This window comes from Myxocyprinus asiaticus, chromosome 46 (genome assembly GCF_019703515.2).
Source record: "Myxocyprinus asiaticus isolate MX2 ecotype Aquarium Trade chromosome 46, UBuf_Myxa_2, whole genome shotgun sequence".
NCBI lineage: Eukaryota > Metazoa > Chordata > Actinopteri > Cypriniformes > Catostomidae > Myxocyprinus > Myxocyprinus asiaticus.
In genome coordinates, this window is record NC_059389.1 from 17,181,558 (window position 1) to 17,200,828 (window position 19,271).

The 19,271-nt window shown below is 36.7% G+C and overlaps 1 protein-coding gene across 3 annotated transcripts; it reads right to left on the bottom strand.

Moving 5' to 3' along the window:
- Positions 1–1,030: 1,030 nt before the first annotated feature.
- Positions 1,031–18,451, bottom strand: LOC127435599 (putative interleukin-17 receptor E-like). Of its 3 annotated transcripts, none has more exons than XM_051689170.1 (18): positions 18,193–18,446; positions 16,856–16,883; positions 16,433–16,573; positions 14,770–14,876; positions 14,478–14,592; positions 14,274–14,318; positions 14,049–14,191; positions 13,885–13,956; positions 13,735–13,789; positions 12,827–12,987; positions 12,677–12,721; positions 8,918–8,975; positions 8,678–8,829; positions 8,335–8,400; positions 8,167–8,224; positions 6,402–6,524; positions 5,957–6,005; positions 1,031–1,853 (listed from the first exon to the last, which is right to left on the bottom strand). In XM_051689170.1, exons 1-18 carry the CDS (start codon positions 18,292–18,294, stop codon positions 1,787–1,789), a joined length of 1,587 nt encoding a protein of 528 aa, XP_051545130.1. In that variant the 5' UTR covers positions 18,295–18,446; the 3' UTR covers positions 1,031–1,786. The 3 variants fall into 3 exon arrangements, with proteins under 3 accessions (XP_051545130.1, XP_051545131.1, XP_051545132.1); XM_051689171.1 differs by having other exon boundaries at positions 1,031–3,145; positions 5,953–6,005; XM_051689172.1 differs by lacking the exons at positions 1,031–1,853; positions 5,957–6,005; positions 6,402–6,524; positions 8,167–8,224; positions 8,335–8,400 and adding an exon at positions 8,410–8,580 and having other exon boundaries at positions 18,193–18,451.
- Positions 18,452–19,271: the final 820 nt, after the last annotated feature.

Sequence of the window (19,271 nt, forward strand, 5' to 3'; positions counted from 1 at the left end):
ATTGTATAATGAAATACTACTGGAAATAAAACTAAAAGGTTCATTTAACTTTTCTCTTAGCCTCAGAGACATCAAAGATCAGAAGCTGTGTGCTTTTAACACAATGTTCTTTAAAATGTGATTTAAAACTCTTTTTGTCCCTTTTGGCTTTACCTAGTTCACCGCACTTTGTGTACAATTGACAGTTTTCATTATTCATTAGCCCCGTTCACACATGCAACCAGGAAAATTACAGGAAAATCTTTGGGTTGCCTTTACTGGTAAATGTACTAAAAATGCTGTTTACGCATACCATCGATTAAGGAAATGTATAGGTAATGATACAACTTCGCATTAAGGAAAATTGCCGGAGAAAAATGTACCAGTATTTTCAAAAGGGTCGTGTTCACACATGACCTCTAAACTGGAAATTGTTAGTAATTTTCTGGAAAAGGCTGTATGTGTGAGCCCGACTATTGATTCATCACGTGTTTAAAAGTAGCCTAAGTTTCAAAGTCAGTAGGTTAACTTTTGAACAAGCCTAAAATAAGTGCTTATAAAAAACTGGCTGTATTACAGTTGGCTCATCAAGACTGGCATTTTGACCATTCATAAACTCAGATGCAATTGTAAGACAGGAGCCCTCTTCTTGCATGCGCACAAATACGCATGAGTGCTTGGAAGGAGCCGTCAGATAGCGTGTTGGTAGGCCTATCAGGTACCGAACTGAATCGCTATTTGGTATTACTGATATATTTACTCATATTACAATATATTAATATTTTTGGTATCTACTTGGTACTGAAATACAGGTACTTTTGATATCCCTGCAAGATGATAAAAACATTCAAGGGTTTACAAAAGACATTCGGGCCCCGAAAGCCCAACCCTATCATCGTCTATGCGTTTATCTGAAGTAGAAAGAATAGTGGAAATGTGTGTACACTATATAATCAGAATTTCTGTTTGTCCAGAAATAAAAAGTACAGATTAGTTCACAGGCATGGCTAAAAACAAACAAACAAACAACAACAACAAAAAACTATGTGGAATGTAACATTTTTTATTTATTCTTCCTCCAAAGAACTCATTGTAGCAACTCGGTACCTTGTAAACACAATTTTATTTCTAGGCAGACTGACAAAAACGATGTGCCCTTACTCCCAAACGTTGCATGAAATTATATATTATAGCCAATATGATTAGTTTGTCAAATAAAGAAATTGCTTGCCATTTTTGTGTGGAATATGCATCAGATGGTAAGTGAATGTGCCTCTGCAGCTAACAATACGTGCTTTGCTCAAGGGTTTAATGATGGCTTCTGCATGGAATCAAACCAAAACCTTCCCATTACCAGACCTGAGCTTTAACCACTACACCACACAACTCCCTTATGATGTGGCGTGGTGTCTTTTGTTCATTGATCATGTTGTAGCCCAAAAATATTTCACGAGGCAAATCACAACCAGCCAAACATTCTTTCAGGGAGGTACAGAAGAGGTAGTGGTCTGGCAAGGAACTGTGACTAAACGTATGGAAAGGATCAAAGTGGAATGCCTCGCTCCCAGCTGAAGACTTGCAGACAGCAGGTGGAGTCTGGACGCAACGATGAGGTCATTGGGACCAACTAGTTCACATGGGCTTGTTTAAAAGTGTTTACCCCCATCAAAAACATGGCAGCACTAACGCACACACAGCTTTGTTGTGTTTGTCCTATATCTGTGATTGAACTCTATTGTCTGGGCTTTACTCTATCTTTCAGGAATGTTTTCATCAGCAAATCCCAGCGCCGAATCCACCCAGCTGCTCACAACAGTACGCAGCTGCAGCATCGAGGAATGCTATACAGTATCTGTTCATCCACTGTTTTTTTCCTTGGGTGCAGAGAAAAGTGTGTCATTGAATCTTGATGATGGGCACAGGGTACTGTCGCAGTTAAACACGAAAGCTTCTATGGCAGAGAACTGATATACAGGGTTATTCAAGTGTCTGTAAGCTGACCACCCATTTGTGACCTAGTTTCAAGCATTATGTGAGAGAAATATAAACACAAGCAAAAAAGAAATGACATACATTCATTTCTGACTAACACTGCCCCCTGCTGTACAAAAAAGGTAGCTTACAACAAAATGTGATTATGCAAAGGCAGGAAAAACTGAATGAATTAAATGACAAATGAATTAAGCTCAGCCTTATATAAATAACAAATGGTTTATATATATATATGCTTTAAAGGTGAAGTATGTATTTTATTCCAGTGTTAAAATACTGTCTCCCATTCAAGCTTATTAGGCAGAGACAGCTACAAGTCATTTGTAAACTGAAAAGTGTAAAAACTTTGTTTCTGTGGCTATCCTGACCAGCCCGATGCAGCAAAATTGGCTCAACCAATCTCATGAGTTTGGGAAAGGATCTGTTCAGGCAATCAATGGAAGACGGCGGAAGTTTTCAGGAAATTATTTTTTGCAATTCTGTTTGGTGACTAGTTATACATAAGTGTATGGAAGCCATTTCCACCACATAGAGAAAGAAAATCCTGCTTTGGTAAACCAAAATTTTGAGTTACAAAGTCATAACATTGAGATTAAATGTCATCATTATGAGATAAAAAAAAAAAAAAGTCATAAATATGAGATGGCCTACTAAATCATAACAATGAAATTACTTTTTATTTCATAATTCCAATTTTTTATCTCATAATTATGACTTTTATCTCATATTTATGACTTTTTAATCTCATAATTATGACTTTTTATCATAAAATAAAGACTTTGTAAATAATTTTGATCTACCAAAGCATGATTTTTAAAAAATATTGTTTATGTGGCAGAAATGGGCTTCCATACATAAATAACACTCTTCACCTTTAAAAATTATGTGCAAAATTATTTGTTTGGCATAAGAATATTCTTGTGCATTATAAACACTTACAGCAGCTGTTGCAGTCAGCCCAATTATTAATGATACTGTTAATGTCCATACATACATAACAAATGTATTTATATTCATTTCTCATCTTTACAGCATTCATGCATGCATCAGACAAGATGTAAGGATTATGCTGTCATGCTGAAGCTTTGATCCTTATAATATAGTCAAAAACCTAGAGCCATGCATTGAGAACTGTCCCACAATCCACATCCTCACTTGCTGTATGTTACTGTCTCTGTTAGAAGGATGGCATAACACAGAATTAGTTAAATAACAATGTAAGATATGTATAACACAGTACTGTGGCTACTCTACCTAGAAGTGGCCGTCCAGCCAAGATGACTCAAAGGGCACACCACAGAATGCACAGTACACATGCAAAACTCACTGCCATGATGCTATTGCCAGGGCGTTGCTAAGCAGTTGTTGGGGTGTTCTACAGTAGGTGGTTACTAGCTGATTACTTAATGGCCCAAGTCAAAAGAGCCCACAGCAAGTCTCTATTATTTTCTGGTCTTTAGAAATGGCTCAGGTCACTTCTTCAATGTACACTATATTGCCAAAAGTATTCGCTCATCTGCCTTTAGATGCATATGAACTTAAGTGACATCCCATTCTTAATCCATAGGGTTTAATATGACGTCGGCCCACCCTTTGCAGCTATAACAGCTTCAACTCTTCTGGGAAGGCTTTCCACAAGGTTTAGGAGTGTGTTTATGGGAAATTTTGACCATTCTTCCAGAAGCGCATTTGTGAGGTCAGACACTGATGTTGGACGAGAAGGCCTGGCTCGCAGTCTTCGCTCTAATTCATCCCAAAGGTGCTCTATCGGGTTGAGGTCAGGACTCTGTGCAGGCCAGTCAAGTTCTTCCACACCAAACTCGCTCATCCATGTCTTTATGGACCTTGCTTTGTGCACTGGTGTGCAGTCATGTTGGAACAGGAAGGGGCCATCCCCAAACTGTTCCCACAAAGTTGGGAGCATGGAATTGTCCAAAATCTCTTGGTATGCTGAAGCATTCAGAGTTCCTTTCACTGGAACTAAGGGGCCAAGCCCAGCTCCTGAAAAACAACCCCACACCATAATCCCTCCTCCACCAAACTTCACAGTTGGCACAATGCAGTCAGACAAGTACCGTTCTCCTGGCAACCGCCAAACCCAGACTCGTCCATCAGATTGCCAGATGGAGAAGCGTGATTCGTCACTCCAGAGAACGCGTCTCCACTGCTCTAGAGTCCAGTGGCGGCGTGCTTTACACCACTGCATCCGACGCTTTGCATTGCACTTGGTGATGTATGGCTTGGATGCAGCTGCTTGGCCATGGAAACCCATTCCATGAAGCTCTCTACGCACTGTTCTTGAGCTAATCTGAAGGCCACATGAACTTAGGAGGTCTGTAGCGATTGACTCTGCAAAAAGTTGGTGACCTCTGCTCACTATGCGCCTCAGCATCCGCTGACCCCGCTCTGTCATTTTACGTGGCCTACCACTTCGTGGCTGAGTTGCTGTCATTCCCAATTGCTTCCACTTTGTTATAATACCACTGACAGTTGACTGTGGAATATTTAGTAGCGAGGAAATTTCACGACTGGACTTGTTGTACAGGTGGCATCCTATCACAGTACCACGCTGGAATTCACTGAGCTCCTGAGAGCGGCCCATTCTTTCACAAATGTTTGTGGAAGCAGTCTGCATGCCTAGGTGCTTCATTTTATACACCTGTGGCCATGGAAGTGATTGGAACACCTGAATTCAATTATTTGGATGGGTGAGTGAATACTTTTGGCAATATAGTGTATCTCTATTGTTTGTTTTTTTCTTAATTTTTTTTATCCTCCAGTTGAAAATTCTAAGTCTGTTTGTATTTTAACACTTTTAAAAAAAATAACTTTACAGATCTTACGTGGCTACTATTGCTGTGTACTCTATATATTTCTCAAAGTGCCTTCGTATATCAAAAACATGATGATTTCCCCGCAAATATATGTGATTGTTATTGCCGTGCTATTGTTCAACCGTTTTAAAATGAATAAGGTGTGTTGTGCCAAAGTAAAGTTGTCGATCAGTGCCACCTATTGCTATGGCGAGTTTTCAAATTGCTTTTTGGTATAAAAGAGCCATTTGTCTGCTATTTGCCCCAAGTGTATCTGTCTGCATCCAGCAAGAAGACAAGGGACACCTACTACACCGACATGCCCACTCCAAGTAACGCGCCCCATGGTGATTCTGTTGGCCATAAAAATTTATAAAATCCAATGCAATTGTAACAGGTCCCACTCGACCTGCTCCAAATGGGATTCAAACCGGCGTCTCCGGTGTGGGCTACAGCCCCAAGCGTCAGTCTCTAGTGCACCTCTTGAGGCCAGGGGAGAGGAGGTTTACACACTGCACAGCTACCTACCAGCTGGCTACCATTATACAATCAATGTATGATTTATGTTGTCTTAACTATGTAAATATGACAAAGAATAAATTTTAAATTATATGTCACATATCATATTATTAAACCGAAGATATAAATGGTGAAAATGAACATTTCTCTGTTCTGTTTTCTCCAGTTAGCTCACAAGCTAACCGGTTAGCCTGTTAGCTTAGCATCTTCTTTTCATTTTCATCATGTTTCTCTTCACTGTTGCCACCTAGTGATACGGCGGTTTGATTGTATTCAATAGAACTTTTACGTTGCTGTATATTTTTTAATTTTACAAAATTATTATTTGTTTTTTTTTTTGGTTAGGGTTAGGTTTAAGGGTTAAGGGTAGGATTGCTATGGGACTCCAAATAAACACAACAAAAATGGTGTATGAATGTGACATCCAACTGTTGGTTACAATACTTCAGCATTTTGCCTGTTATTTGAAGGGTGTGACTTGTAGTGGGCATGCCTTGTAGTAATCTTGCAGGATGCAGACAGACCCTTATCATCCATCTCACTTTTTTTTGGTGTAAAAGGGCCTTAAGGGTAAGGGGTTTTCAAAAATCCCTAGACGAGCATGAGCAAGCAGTTAAGGAATCATTCTCCATTATAGTACATGGTTTACCTACTGTCCCTGACACGCAAGTTTTGTCCACACTGTTCTTCTCTTGCCCGCATCTATAAAATATACAAACCACAATAAACAACAGGTTATATTCAAGCATGTCAAGAGCAACAGCTGGTGACTAACAACTCAAACATCACTTTTTATTATAGCAAGACCACACCCAATTCTTTTATAAAGCATATCAGTGGCTAGGAACTGGTATGTCTACAATTATTGGACTTCAGTTTAAGTCAACTGTTTATCTGACTATTATCTGTCATTTTCTTTTGATTATTGCTGTTACTTTCAGCAGAAAGGGGGAGTTCAATCAGGATTTACTGTTTGTTGCAATCATTTGTTATCATCTCTTTCATCTCAAACATGATATGTACTGTAACCAACAACAATCTCAAACTGTTTCCCTCATGCCAGAGGCAACAGGTGTGTCAAACCCGGAGTCAATTTACCTCTAATCGTCATTTTGCCAAGTAAGGCAGCTGCCACGATCACTGTCAGAAAAACGACAGCAGGCATGATGACCTTCTCCACTTCTTGAATGTAACTTCTTTTCGGGTCACTGCACCAATTTGCTGTGGAATTAAACAACAAAGTACATATCCATTATAGCCTTTAGCTTTCTTTAAGCAGAAGTAATATAGAAATAATGGATCTAAGAAGTGTGTTTTATAACCATGATATGTTTGTTTTGGCAATTACAAGCAATTTTTGTGTGGACTTTTAGATAGCAAACTTCCTTAAAACCAACTTTTCAAACTCACTAGTTTAATTTATCTACTAACAATGTCCAACAAAAGATAAACATGCATCACCGGAGAATTCTGTTATTTGTAATTTTTTCTTCTTTCCTGAACCATCAAAACCCTTAAACCCCAGTGGGTCCAAAAGGGGGCGCTATATCGCAAAAAAAAACGTTAACGCTTAAAATGTTAAAGTCTACGTATTAATTTTGCTGCCCACAGTTCAAAATATTTTCAAAAGAATCACAAAGTGAAATATGATTTCTGTAAGACATCAAATACAAATGTCTCTTTTATGCTTCGATAACTGCTGATTCCAAATAGCTCAAAACTTTATATCTGCTTTTACCTTAGGAATTTCTCTAAAAAATTAGCAATTGTTTACTTGTCTGAGAGCTTGCTTGGCTGAATAATCCAATGTTATATCTTAGATGTCCAGAACAAAATATGCTATCCAGAAAATATGTTTTCGACTATTGATGATTAAAAAAAAAAGATAAATGTATTAATTTTATAATTTTTATATCATCAAAAGGGAAGGATCTCAGCTTTCTAATGACCTAGATTGAGCTTCTAGTCCACTCAGAGGCTAAGATATTTAATGAAACATTAAGGGTGGTGCTTGAACTGAAAATTAGACTGAATGTCTATGGATGAGCACATCTGTGAGGGCTAAAATGTGTTAAGAGTGCCAACTACATTTCAGATCTGTAAATTGTGATGGAATGTGATAGACAAAAAAATATTTTTTTCTAGTGCTTGCTGCCACCTTGTGCAATAAAATCAGACTTCTCAAAGTGGGTTAGAGTGAACAGAACCAAAATTACATGTTTACATTAGGACAATTAAAAAAAAAAAGAAATCTGTTTATCATAAGATTGTATACATACAATATTATTTATGAATAGCTGGAGTCTTTTTTTTTATTATTATTTGGGCAGTTCTCTGAAAAATTAGACCAATTTTTTGCAGTTAGTCCACAATATGTGTGAATGGTGAGCTCTCAAATTTGAGTCTGAAAAAATGCGGGCGGTAGCCCAAAAATGCACCAGAGTTTAAGGGGTTAACAAATGTAATTTCCATCAGATCTCAAATCACAATTCATTCTGTGGTGGAAATAGAAGACTCCTTTTTCTAGTTCTAATTTTATAGCTAGCATATTAGGTATCCTAAACTGTTGGCTGTGGTAGTAATAAGGGTCATAATTTGTGAAAAATATTATATAAATTAATTTCACACATTAAAAAATTTAAATGTTTTTGTTTAGATTATCTTAGTTTAAAAAATGTATTGATTTTCATATTTTAAGATTGAAAGGGATAAGGGTAAAAATAAAATAAAAATAAAAAATAATATAAAAATGTAAAAAGAAGCAAAAATAAATGAAGGCTTGGTTTCCAGTAAAGTTTTAATGTGAGTTTCATATACAAATAGAAATAATAAAAGGTGAAGAAACACCCGTATAATTACTTACAACACTGCAAGTTACACTGAATATCAGGGACTGCAAACTGAACATCCACCCTCTGGACCTTTTAAACAAAACACACATCCACAGAAAACAAGAAACAATGACATCTAATTTGTGAATTTTTTTTTCTTCATCTGTCAACACTACAGTCATACTTCTTTGTTTCCTTACCTGGATGCAAACACACACATCGCACGCACTTGTAGACAAGTTGAAAACTGTGTGCTTCATGCTGTCCTAGGAAACAAATAAGAACTGGCGTCACATCAAACAAGCTTAAACATGAGGGCCCTTGTGCTTTGACTTTTTCCTTAGAACAGACCCTTTTTTGTCATGTCACTGGGTACAAATACAGGTGAAAATGTTTTCTTTGACAAGGGAATTGCCTTCTTTGGAAGCCTCCAGGCATAGTGAGCACTGAATAACAAAATAAAAAGATATCATGATATCATGTACATTTTGCCCCTGTTGATCAGAGCTGATTCCATGTGCTGATACTAGCATTTTTTCTTACCACAGATATGGTTTGCGATATGTTTCTCTCCATTCGTTTGCACTGAGTGAATGATTTTGTTTCACAGAGAGCAACAGAAAAGTTGGCTTTGACCCATGATGATATCTCTGCCCAGTGCTGACCATCCCTGGATGCCATCTTCGCCTTCCAAACTTGTCACATAAACATTACAGGACATTTAGCTATGGAAGCCTTCATGTAGTGAGTAACAAAACTGCTAAAGGTGTAGTACTCATGTACCTGAGAAATTCCCTTTGGCAAAAGGACACTTTATCCATGTCTCGACATCAGTGGTAAACTAAAAAAAAAAAAAAACAGTCGTCAGTGACCATGTTTACATGCAAATCGTTTTTCCAATTAAAATCCATTTTCTGGTTAAGTCTTTATTCTGAAAAAAGACATTTACATTTCTCACAGCTTTTGGAATAATTCTATATACGTGTAATCAGCATATTCAGAATCAACTAAGACTTGCACATTCTTTTCCTTATATTCTCCTCAAGAAACACTGGAGATGCTTTTACCATTTATTACACTGCATTTTAGTAATTTTGGACTTATTTAATCAAGTGATTAATTCTAGTTCATGTCCTTAACAAAAACACACAAGAGTCTGATTAATTGCTAAATGTAGGTAATTATGTTTATTTTAATGTTTGTAAAAAATAACAGAATGTGTTTTCAAAAGTGTTTTTCTTCAGTTGCTTGACTTTTTATACGTGTCTGTATCTATAATCACCCAGAAACCCCTTTCTTTGGACATTTGATATAAACAGATGTCCAGTTATGTTGGATGTTATGAAAAATGTGTTTACATGGCTCAAAATTCTAATTCATACAAGTATATGACAAATGTCTTATTCAGATTTCTAGAAACCAGAATATTGTCTTAATCTGGTCATGGCAATCATGTTAATGTGTTTACATGATTCTAACATAATCAGTATATGAAAACTTTTTGGTTAGTGTCAGAATATTCTTGTGCATGTACAGTGACAAGAAAAAGTATATGAACCCTTTGGAATTGCCTACATTTATGTATAAATTTGTCTTAAAATCTGGTTTGATCTTCATCCAAGTTATATTTAATGAACAAACACAATCTGTGTTAACTAATAACACACAAATTATTGTTTTGTTCTTGTACATACTGAATACATCATTCAAACATTCACAGTGTAGGTTGGAAAAAGTATGTGAACCCCTAGGCTAAAGACGTCAACAAAGCTAATTAGAGTCAAGAGTTGGTAAACCTGGAATCCAATTAATGAAACGAGATTGGAGGTGTGGGTTAGAGCTTCTTTGACTGATAAAAGGCACTCAAACCTTTTGAGTTTTCAATTTACAGGAAGCATCTGCTGACGTGGACCATGCCTCGCAAACAATAGATCTCAGAAGACCTATGATCAATAATTGTTGTTTTGCATAGAACAGGAAAGGGTTATAAAGTTATCTCGAAGAGCTTAGATATTCATCTGTCCACAGTTAGACAAATCATCTATAAATGGAGACGATTTAGTACTGTGGATTTAGTACTGTGGCTACTCTTCCCTAGAAGTGGCTGTCTAGCCAAGATAACTCAAAGGGCACACCACAGAACACTCAATACGGTAAAAGACTTGAAGGAATCATTGGAACTGGTTAACATCTCTTTTCATGAGTCTACTATACGGAAAACATTAAACAGGCATGGTGTCCACGGCAGGACACCACGAAGGAAGCCACTGCTTTAAAACATAAACAATACTACACACCTGAATACTGCCAAAGACCACCTTGACACTCAACAACACTTCTAGGAAAATATTTTGTGGACTTATGAAACTAAGGTCGAATTGTTTGGGAAGAACATGCAGCACTACGTATGGTGTAAAAAGGACACTGCATACCAACATGAAAACATAATCCTAACGGTGAAATGTGGTGGAGGGAGCATCATGATTTGGGACTGCTTTGCTGCTTCGGGGCCTGGACCACTTGCCATCACTTCCCAAGTTTATCAAGATATCCTGCAGGACAATATAAGGGTGGCTATGCAACAGCTGAAGCTCAGTAGAAATGGGTGATGCAGCAAGACAATGGCCCTAAACATCGAAGTAAATCCACTACAGAATGGCTTCAAAAAAAATCCACCTTTTGGAGTGGCCCAGTCAGAGCTCAGATCTTAATCCAATAGAGATGCTGTGGAATGACCTCAAGAAGGCTGTTCACACCAGACATCCTAAGAATATGGCTGAGATGAAGCAGTTTTGTAAGGAAGAATGGTCCAAAATTCCTTCTAAACGTTGTGCAGGTCTAATCTGAAGCTACTGGAAACGCTTGGTTGAGGTTATTGCTGCCAAAGGAGGATCGACTAGTTATTAAATCCAAGGGTTCAATTAATTTTTCCACAGCACTGTGAATGTTTAATGGGATGTGTTCAATAAAGACATGAAATATGAAAATTGATTGTGTGCTGTTAGCTTAAGCACATTGTATTTGTCTATACTTGTGACTTTGATTAAGATGAGATCACATTTTATGACCAATTAATGCAGAAAACCAGCAAATTCCAAAGGGTTCACATACTTTTTCTTGCCACTGTAAATGCAGAGAAAATCAGTTTTCTGTCTATAGCGATGTTCAGTCATGATCTCAAGGCCAACCTGGCAAGCTAATTCGCCAAGGGTTCTCTATACATTTTCTAATTGATCTTTAAGAATAGCAGTTTTCGATTAATAAGTTAAACAAGGTCTGTGGGTAAGATTACTCGAAGAAACTTTCAGGTTTTGTTCCACAACATAGATTATACATAGTCATACCTAAAACATGAATTCTGAAAGCACTGTGTGCTTTTTTTTTTTTTTTGGGAGGGAGGATTTTCTCCCCAATTTGGAATGCCCAATTCCCAATGCGCTTGAGTCCTTGAGGTGGTGTAGTGACGGAGGACGAATCTCAGTTGCCTCCGCGTCTGAGACCGTCAATCCGTGCATCTTATCACATGGCTTGTTTAGCACGTTACCGCGGAGATCTAGCAAATGTGGAGGCTTCACGCTATTTTCCGCAGCATCCACGCACAACTCACCACGTGCCCCACTGAGAGTGAGAACCACATTATAGCGATCACGAGGAGGTTAACTCAATGTGACTCTACCCACACAACCGGGCCAATTGGTTGCTTAGGAAGCCTGCCTAGAGTCTTTCAGCATCTTTACTTGCTGAGCTACCCAGGCCCCAGCACTGTGCTTTAAAAACGGAAGTTGTTTACAGTTGTCCAATTTGTCAAGTTGATGTTCCGATTTACCTTGTTATAGCTGTAGTCATTATTAGAGGAATATTCCGGGTTTAATACAAGTTAAGCTCAGTCGAAAGCATTTGTGGTATAATGTATATTACCACAAAAATTATTTCGACTTGTCCCTCTTTTCTTAAAAATAAAAAGCAAAAATTTAGTTTCCAGTGAGGTGCTTACAAGCAAGTAAATGGGGGCCAATCCATAAATGTTAGAATACTCACTGTTTCAAAAGTATAGCCACAAGATGTAAACAATATGCTTGTTAACATGATTTTAGTGTGATAAAATCACTTCCTAACCTTTTCTGTGTAACGTTTTAACCAGTTTTACAACTTTGTTGCTATGTTGACATCATGTCAACAAACCCTAAAACCCTAAAATGACAATAAAAAATTAAGATTTAAACCTCATTACAGCTCAAATAATACATTAGTTTTAACAGAAGAAATAATGTAAGTGCTTTTCGAAAATTATAAGCTTCACATTTCTGCCTTTAAACCCTCCAAATTCATGTTTGGGGTATGTCTATGTGAAATTTATGTTGTAGAACAATACGTCTGAAATTCCATTGGAAATTACCATGGCTCGAAAATACTAATCCTCCTCCAGGGTTTTGGACATCAAACTGAAAAGCTCTATTGCGTGATGTCTTTAGGCTAGCTGCATTTAAACAATAGTTCATGGGACCCCTTTAAGGGGAAGTGGTGCAATAAAGAACACTCAACCTTCGTGCAAAGCATAGGGTGTGGATCCACAGAAGAGAATATCACCTGAGTTGAAAACAAAAGGAAATGATTAAAGGGTTCCTAACAATCAACAGGTTGAACTGTAAATGTAAAAACAGGTATCTAAAGATCGGATTGAAAAGCTCATACTTTTTGTCCCTCGGAATAGAAAACATTTCCAAGGTCCCGGCAGCTATTCCCTTCATCAGCATGGCAAAGAGAAACCGACACTTTGACAGGACATAAAGGCTCCCATTTCAATTCTTCCTTGTATGGGTCATAGGTTATCCCAGACCACAACTCCTCCAAATCTGTGACAGAGAAGAATTGAATCATAATATAGTTATTTGACACACTATAAAAACAACATTCATTACATAACCTAAAAAAAATGTGCTTCCTGTGGTAACATAAATTTTATTCAATACAAATTTTATTTAATCCAGCTACATCAACCTGACAACATAGGTTACACCAAATAAAAGTCATTTTTATGGGTTACATCAAGTAGAAATATATCCTTGAGGTAACAGTTGCAGGCTTCCACTTTTTTAAAGTTTTAGAATTCCCAATTATAATTCAAAATTATAATGCGTTCAATGCAATAGCATCTGTACACTGTAAAAAATGTTTGGTCAGGTAAATGGTTTTCAGTGAATGAAGATTTAGTTTTTTCCCTCATGCAAAGACTTCGAATGCAGCGCATGAGTTGCATGGACCAGTTTTATGATACTTTTATAGTAAATTTTTGTGATTTTTGGATTTCCAGATTTCCAAGACCTTCTAAAGTTGAATTAGTGTCACAAATGAGTCCGTTGTGATCAACAGATGGCAATCATGCAATTTGAAAGTATATGTGCCAGGAAAAATGTACTTCCAGTACAAATACATACAAGTGCTAACTAGTATAAATAACCCTAACACAGAGACAATACAACCTGGTGCTGAAATATATCATGAAATGAGTCATGAGTCTGCGTATGAAATTTAATTATACTGTTTTTAACCACATGAACCACCTGAAAAATTTTGTTTTTAATATAGCAAGTGTCACTCACTATTTCTGAATGGACACAATTGAACTCTCCGTGCATCAACTCTGGCCGGCCAGCCCTGAAATACATTACAGTAGAGATACATAGTACCAATTTCTACCAGTAGGGATGCATGCTCAGCAGCAAATTATTCAAATAATAAACCTTTGATACCTCAATGCACAAACAGGGTAGGGCTTTGGTATACTGAAAAGACACGTTTCTGTGTGAATTTTGTGGTTTGATCTGAAACACACGCAAAACATGGAAGGATAGAGTGATTGAATGATACAGTGTCAAGGTCTTTAAAGAATTCCAGGTAGCAGCATTTGGCTTACCATTTTGAGTGTCCCTTCCCCTGCACAAATGATACCACGTTTATGGCAGAGCCTGAGAGTATAGTCTGTGTCCTCAGGAGCATGAGTCACTGACACCGTTATCTCCCTCCTTACTTTATCTATGGTATACACCAGTTTTCCAGCTGCAATGATAACATTCATTAAGGCTTGATCTGTCATGAAACTTATTCATTGATACTGTGACATTATAATGAATAAACTTACTGATGCACTCTGCAATTTCATTTCTGATGCCTTCATGACTGCAATCTGACATTAAAAACAAAAGAGCAGTAAATGTTAAAATTATGTGTGGCTACACTCTGCATATACAGCATGCTTTATCTGTGGAGTGCTGATAAACACATTTAATGAGAAGCATCTACTATCTTACAGCTGAACAGAAACACAAAAACAGAATACTGATACCGGGAACAAGGTGTCCTTGTATCCACATGGCCTTACAGTAGTTTGGAACAGTTTTGAGAGTTACAAACAAATGCTGTCCAGGTCTAACAGGGATGCACTTGAACTGCACATCCACCTAGAGATAGCAACAAAACATGCCAGAGTACACAATATTTGAAAAACATGAAGGGTAGGAGATGATATCTATGCTACAATGACATTTTTATACCATAGATTAAATGCTCAGGAGTGCTTAGTACATGTAATAGATGTGTTTGCACAGTGTAAAGTCAGATCAATAATATATTTTTACCTGTTTTCCTATTTCATTTCTGTGGGCAAATTGGCCAAATTTATAAATCTGACAATGTCCCATCATCCCCGCAGAGTCGGCACACACTGAAACTCCACGGATCTCACCTGGAAAACAGAGGACAAAACATTAAAAGAAATATATATTTTTAATCATAATTATTATAATTAATAACTTAATGCTGAATGAATAAGCAGAGTTGTGAAAGATTATGTTTTAAAAAGGTGCTGCATAAATGAGTTACTTGACTATTTGGTTAAATGTAGTGAAGTAAAAACTCCGTAGGCTTATCAATGTAATCATATAAATAAATACATTTACAAGAACATGACACTGCATGTAGACCACAGTGTCATTATATCACAACCCTGGATTCGGGTAGCTGATGCAGAACATATCTGTGAATGTTTTTTGTTTTTTTTTAAATCAACATCAATATTGTAGGTTAAAGCTCCATGTTTTATGTTTTGCCATTTTTAATCACCTTTTCGCCCTCTCTAATTTATTTTTGAAATGGTCCTGTGGTGTGACAAATTAATTTTTTAAAATAAAAATACCCCATGAAACCTCTTAATTAATACAATAACATAAAAACTAATAGTAACCATAAAAGAGTCAGCAAAACACTTATGACACACGTATAATATGACACACTCTGTATGACATAGACTGTAAAAAAAAAACAAGTCCTTATAATTTAACTACATTACATTTTTAAATGTGCATAATGAAATTACAGTTACTTTTTAATGAATTATATATAGTCCATTACATTACCTGTCAGACTTCAGAATTTGTGTTTACTAATGAATGTGTGTAAACTGGTACGTAGTACACTTAAAAGTGCTGAAAGTGATTTTTTCATGGAAAGGTATGCAAAAAACTTTCCTACTCCCTGAAAGATATTAATGAAATAAGTGTCATGAGATATCTCATAGGTCTCTGCGACAGCTCTAGACTCTGTAAACAGCAAACTAAAATGTGTCCGTGGACCACGGACAATGATGCTTTCTGCCTGTCAATCATTTTGCACATTCTCATAGTATTGTTGTTGCTGCAAACTTATTGAGGCTTAATGCCATTTTTATGCCATGTTGCTCATAAAAGTTGTCAGCTGAGGGTGCTATTTAGCTGCTGTTGTTTTTGACAACAATTTCTGCTCGATGTCGGTCTCAATAAAGCTAATTTGGTATCTTTGGAGTGCGGGGTTTTGGAAGAGGGGGCGTGGCTAATCCAAAGGCTCATCTTGTGGAAATTCTATAACAGGGCTTACAGCTCCTTTGAAATTAAATTTTCATGAAGTTGTCGAAAAGTAATCAGATTACCTATATAGTGTTATCTAAAAGTGTATGTTACAGATTTCAATTTAAATTGTGTAATTTGTAATCAGTACCAGATTACGTTTCAGAAGTAATGTACCCAACACTGGTCACACTGCAGGACATGTCAACTTCCTAAAAGTGTTGCATATACCTGTTTGTTAATTGCAGTAATACACAAATAAATACTTCATATTAACATAGTCCTTTCCTTCACCTTTAACTATTTTCTCATTTCCGCAACAAAAAGAGCTGCCTGTGATTGTTTTAATTGCAAATTGCACATTCCTACATCAATATGCATTTTATTTGTACATTTTTAATATGAAATGAATGATACACACTGGTAATATTCACTGAGGTTGCAATCCTGAGTTGCAGTGAACATGTCCTCCCCTCACATCCCAATACAGTGGACAGAGTCACATTAGAGAATACAATGCTGTTGACAGGTTGATTCTTGCAGTGAGATACTGACAGTGGAGCTAGAAGATATACAATATATTAGTGACACAGATTAAACTCTTAAATAGACAGACAGACAGACAGACAGACAGAGAGATAGACAGACAGATAGACAGACAGACAGACAGACAGACAGATAGATAGATAGATAGATAGATAGATAGATAGATAGATAGATAGATAGATAGATAGATAGATAGACAGACAGACAGACAGACAGACAGACAGACAGATAGATAGATAGATAGATAGATAGATAGATAGATAGATAGACATTTCTGCTAAACTCCAAAAGTACTTACAGTAAGCTCTGGGTTTACAATGTAGACCCTGTTGGAGGAAATCAAAATGATTTGATGCTATTTTAAGCACTCAGATGAGTCATGGTAGAGTATACTACTGTTTCGTTCATGAACTGTGCCAAAGTCCAAAGACTACTTCATCATCTAACAGGAAATATAAACATAAAGATGGTATAAGGGGTTTCCCACTCTTGCCACCTAAGTTCCTGGTTACACAGAGCAAATGAAACATAGTCATTAGAAATAAGATGTCAGTCTAGTGTATTATCATATCCAATTACATTAACATATCGGATAACCTAAATTGATCAAAGTTAGTTATTTGTATTTGTATGGGTCTAATTTATTAAATTACATAAGGTGCAAGGTTACACTGTTACAGCTGAGATCATACCCCCATGACTCATACCCCCATGATTTACTTATTACGGCATAAAGCACACAAATTTGCAAACAGACTCAATACTCGGTGTCGTAATTAAGTTCCGTATTTATGTATGCAAATAAGCCCTGTTAAACGTGTCTCTGTCCCCTTGCAAATTTCCTTTGATTCACTTTATCAATCTTTCACAACTCAAATGCAATGCTTTACTCTTGGCAACAAGGGCAAAACAGTCCAGAATCATTTGAAAGCATAGGAAACTGTTGGATATCAATAGAATCAATAAAATTTCAGCAATGAACAAGGGCTGATCATCAGTGCAACAGATCTAAAATCAATTTAATACAGTTTTAGCAAGCATGCGTATATAGTTCTAAGATTGGTCATATCATTTGTAAGCTACAATTGTTACCTTGAGCTATTTCTACCTGACCTAACCCTTAAAATTTGTTTTGTTGGTAGCATAATGTATTTAGATTGATTCAATAATAGTTTCCCATACATAAATCTGATATATGGCCATATAGGAACATATATTTAAAATTATAATTTAGCCTATATTTTTGAACTTACTTTTATTTGTACTTATTTAAATTCCACTTGTATTTGGGAAAATATATGTTACATATATGAAAATGGACATCTTGTGTGTGTGTGTGTGTGTGTGTGTGTGTGTGTGTGTGTTTGTGTGTGTGTGTTTAAATATATGTTCCATACATGTACAAGTGTATGACATTTTTATATCAGTGAAACCCGTACATGAACATATATTGCCATATATCAGAAACTGTATGGGTTTTACTCGAATCAAACTAGTTGATTTAGATGTTGCCACATGAGGCACATTTTTAGGTTGTATATGTGTGCGTATATATATATATATATATATATATATATATATATATATATATATATATATATATATATATCTGGGGGTAAAAATAGTGGTATATACCTCAGAACAACGCCATGCACAATCTTTGTTCCTCTCAATTCGGTCCATGTGAATGTTGCGGGTCTGGAGGATGAGCAGCAGAAGTAGTAGAATGTGTTTCATGTTCGGTCAGTGTTGATGTGCTGAAGCTCTTGTACTGTACAAACCTGCTCACCTGTTGTGAATGACTTGCTGTTACAGTCGGCAGTACTTTGAATACCAACAAGGCATTGCCGTATGAGGGATCTGCTCCCGCCCCTAAGACTTGACTGAATGTTGAAAGAGTTGAAGGGGAAAAAAACTGCTATGAAATCCCTTCAGAATGAAAGTCCTTCAGGACACCTGTGAAGTATTTCAAATGTATTGCGGCTTTACAAGTTCATCTCCCTTGTATCAAGATAGCTCAGCCGTAGTGCATCATAAAACCATTTTAAATAAGCGTGCAGTGAAGGCTCAAAGTCCTCATCCATGTAACAATACATGTAATTGCGCTATCTATCTGCGTTTTACTAGGTTATAACGCTAATGCCATTTGAATAAAACGTAGGCTTACTCCTAAGGCTGGCAATTGATTCCAAACAGAATCGATTCCTCGATTCTGGAGGAGTTGGGAATCGAGAATCGATTCGAAAAGTTGGAATCGACTCCAAAGTTGATATTTTCGGACTGTGTTTATTTCCTCGACCGCTGAACCACTACACATTTTAGAAGCCTAACAGCACTAATACAATTTACAAAATGATTATAAAATGACTGCATCTTAACGATCAGTCTGACTCCGAGTCAAATCCGCTCCGTTTGTTCATCTGTAGAAAGTAATCCCACAAACCCTTCAACACATCTGCTTTCCAGACCTGGATAGTCTGCTGGTATTTACTTTGGATTAAACTAATAATCAAGTAACATGCCAAATTTATGACAGTAAATTGGCATACAGTAATAACTTCCCCGATGTTACAACACAAGTCTAAAACAAGAAGATGGCAGAGTTGAGTCAGCTTTCCAGTTCACATCAATAAATCTGTATGTTAAATTTAAATGATCATTGTACTGCACTTATAAAAGTGAGAATATAACGCTTCTCTACTCTAATCTTCTCG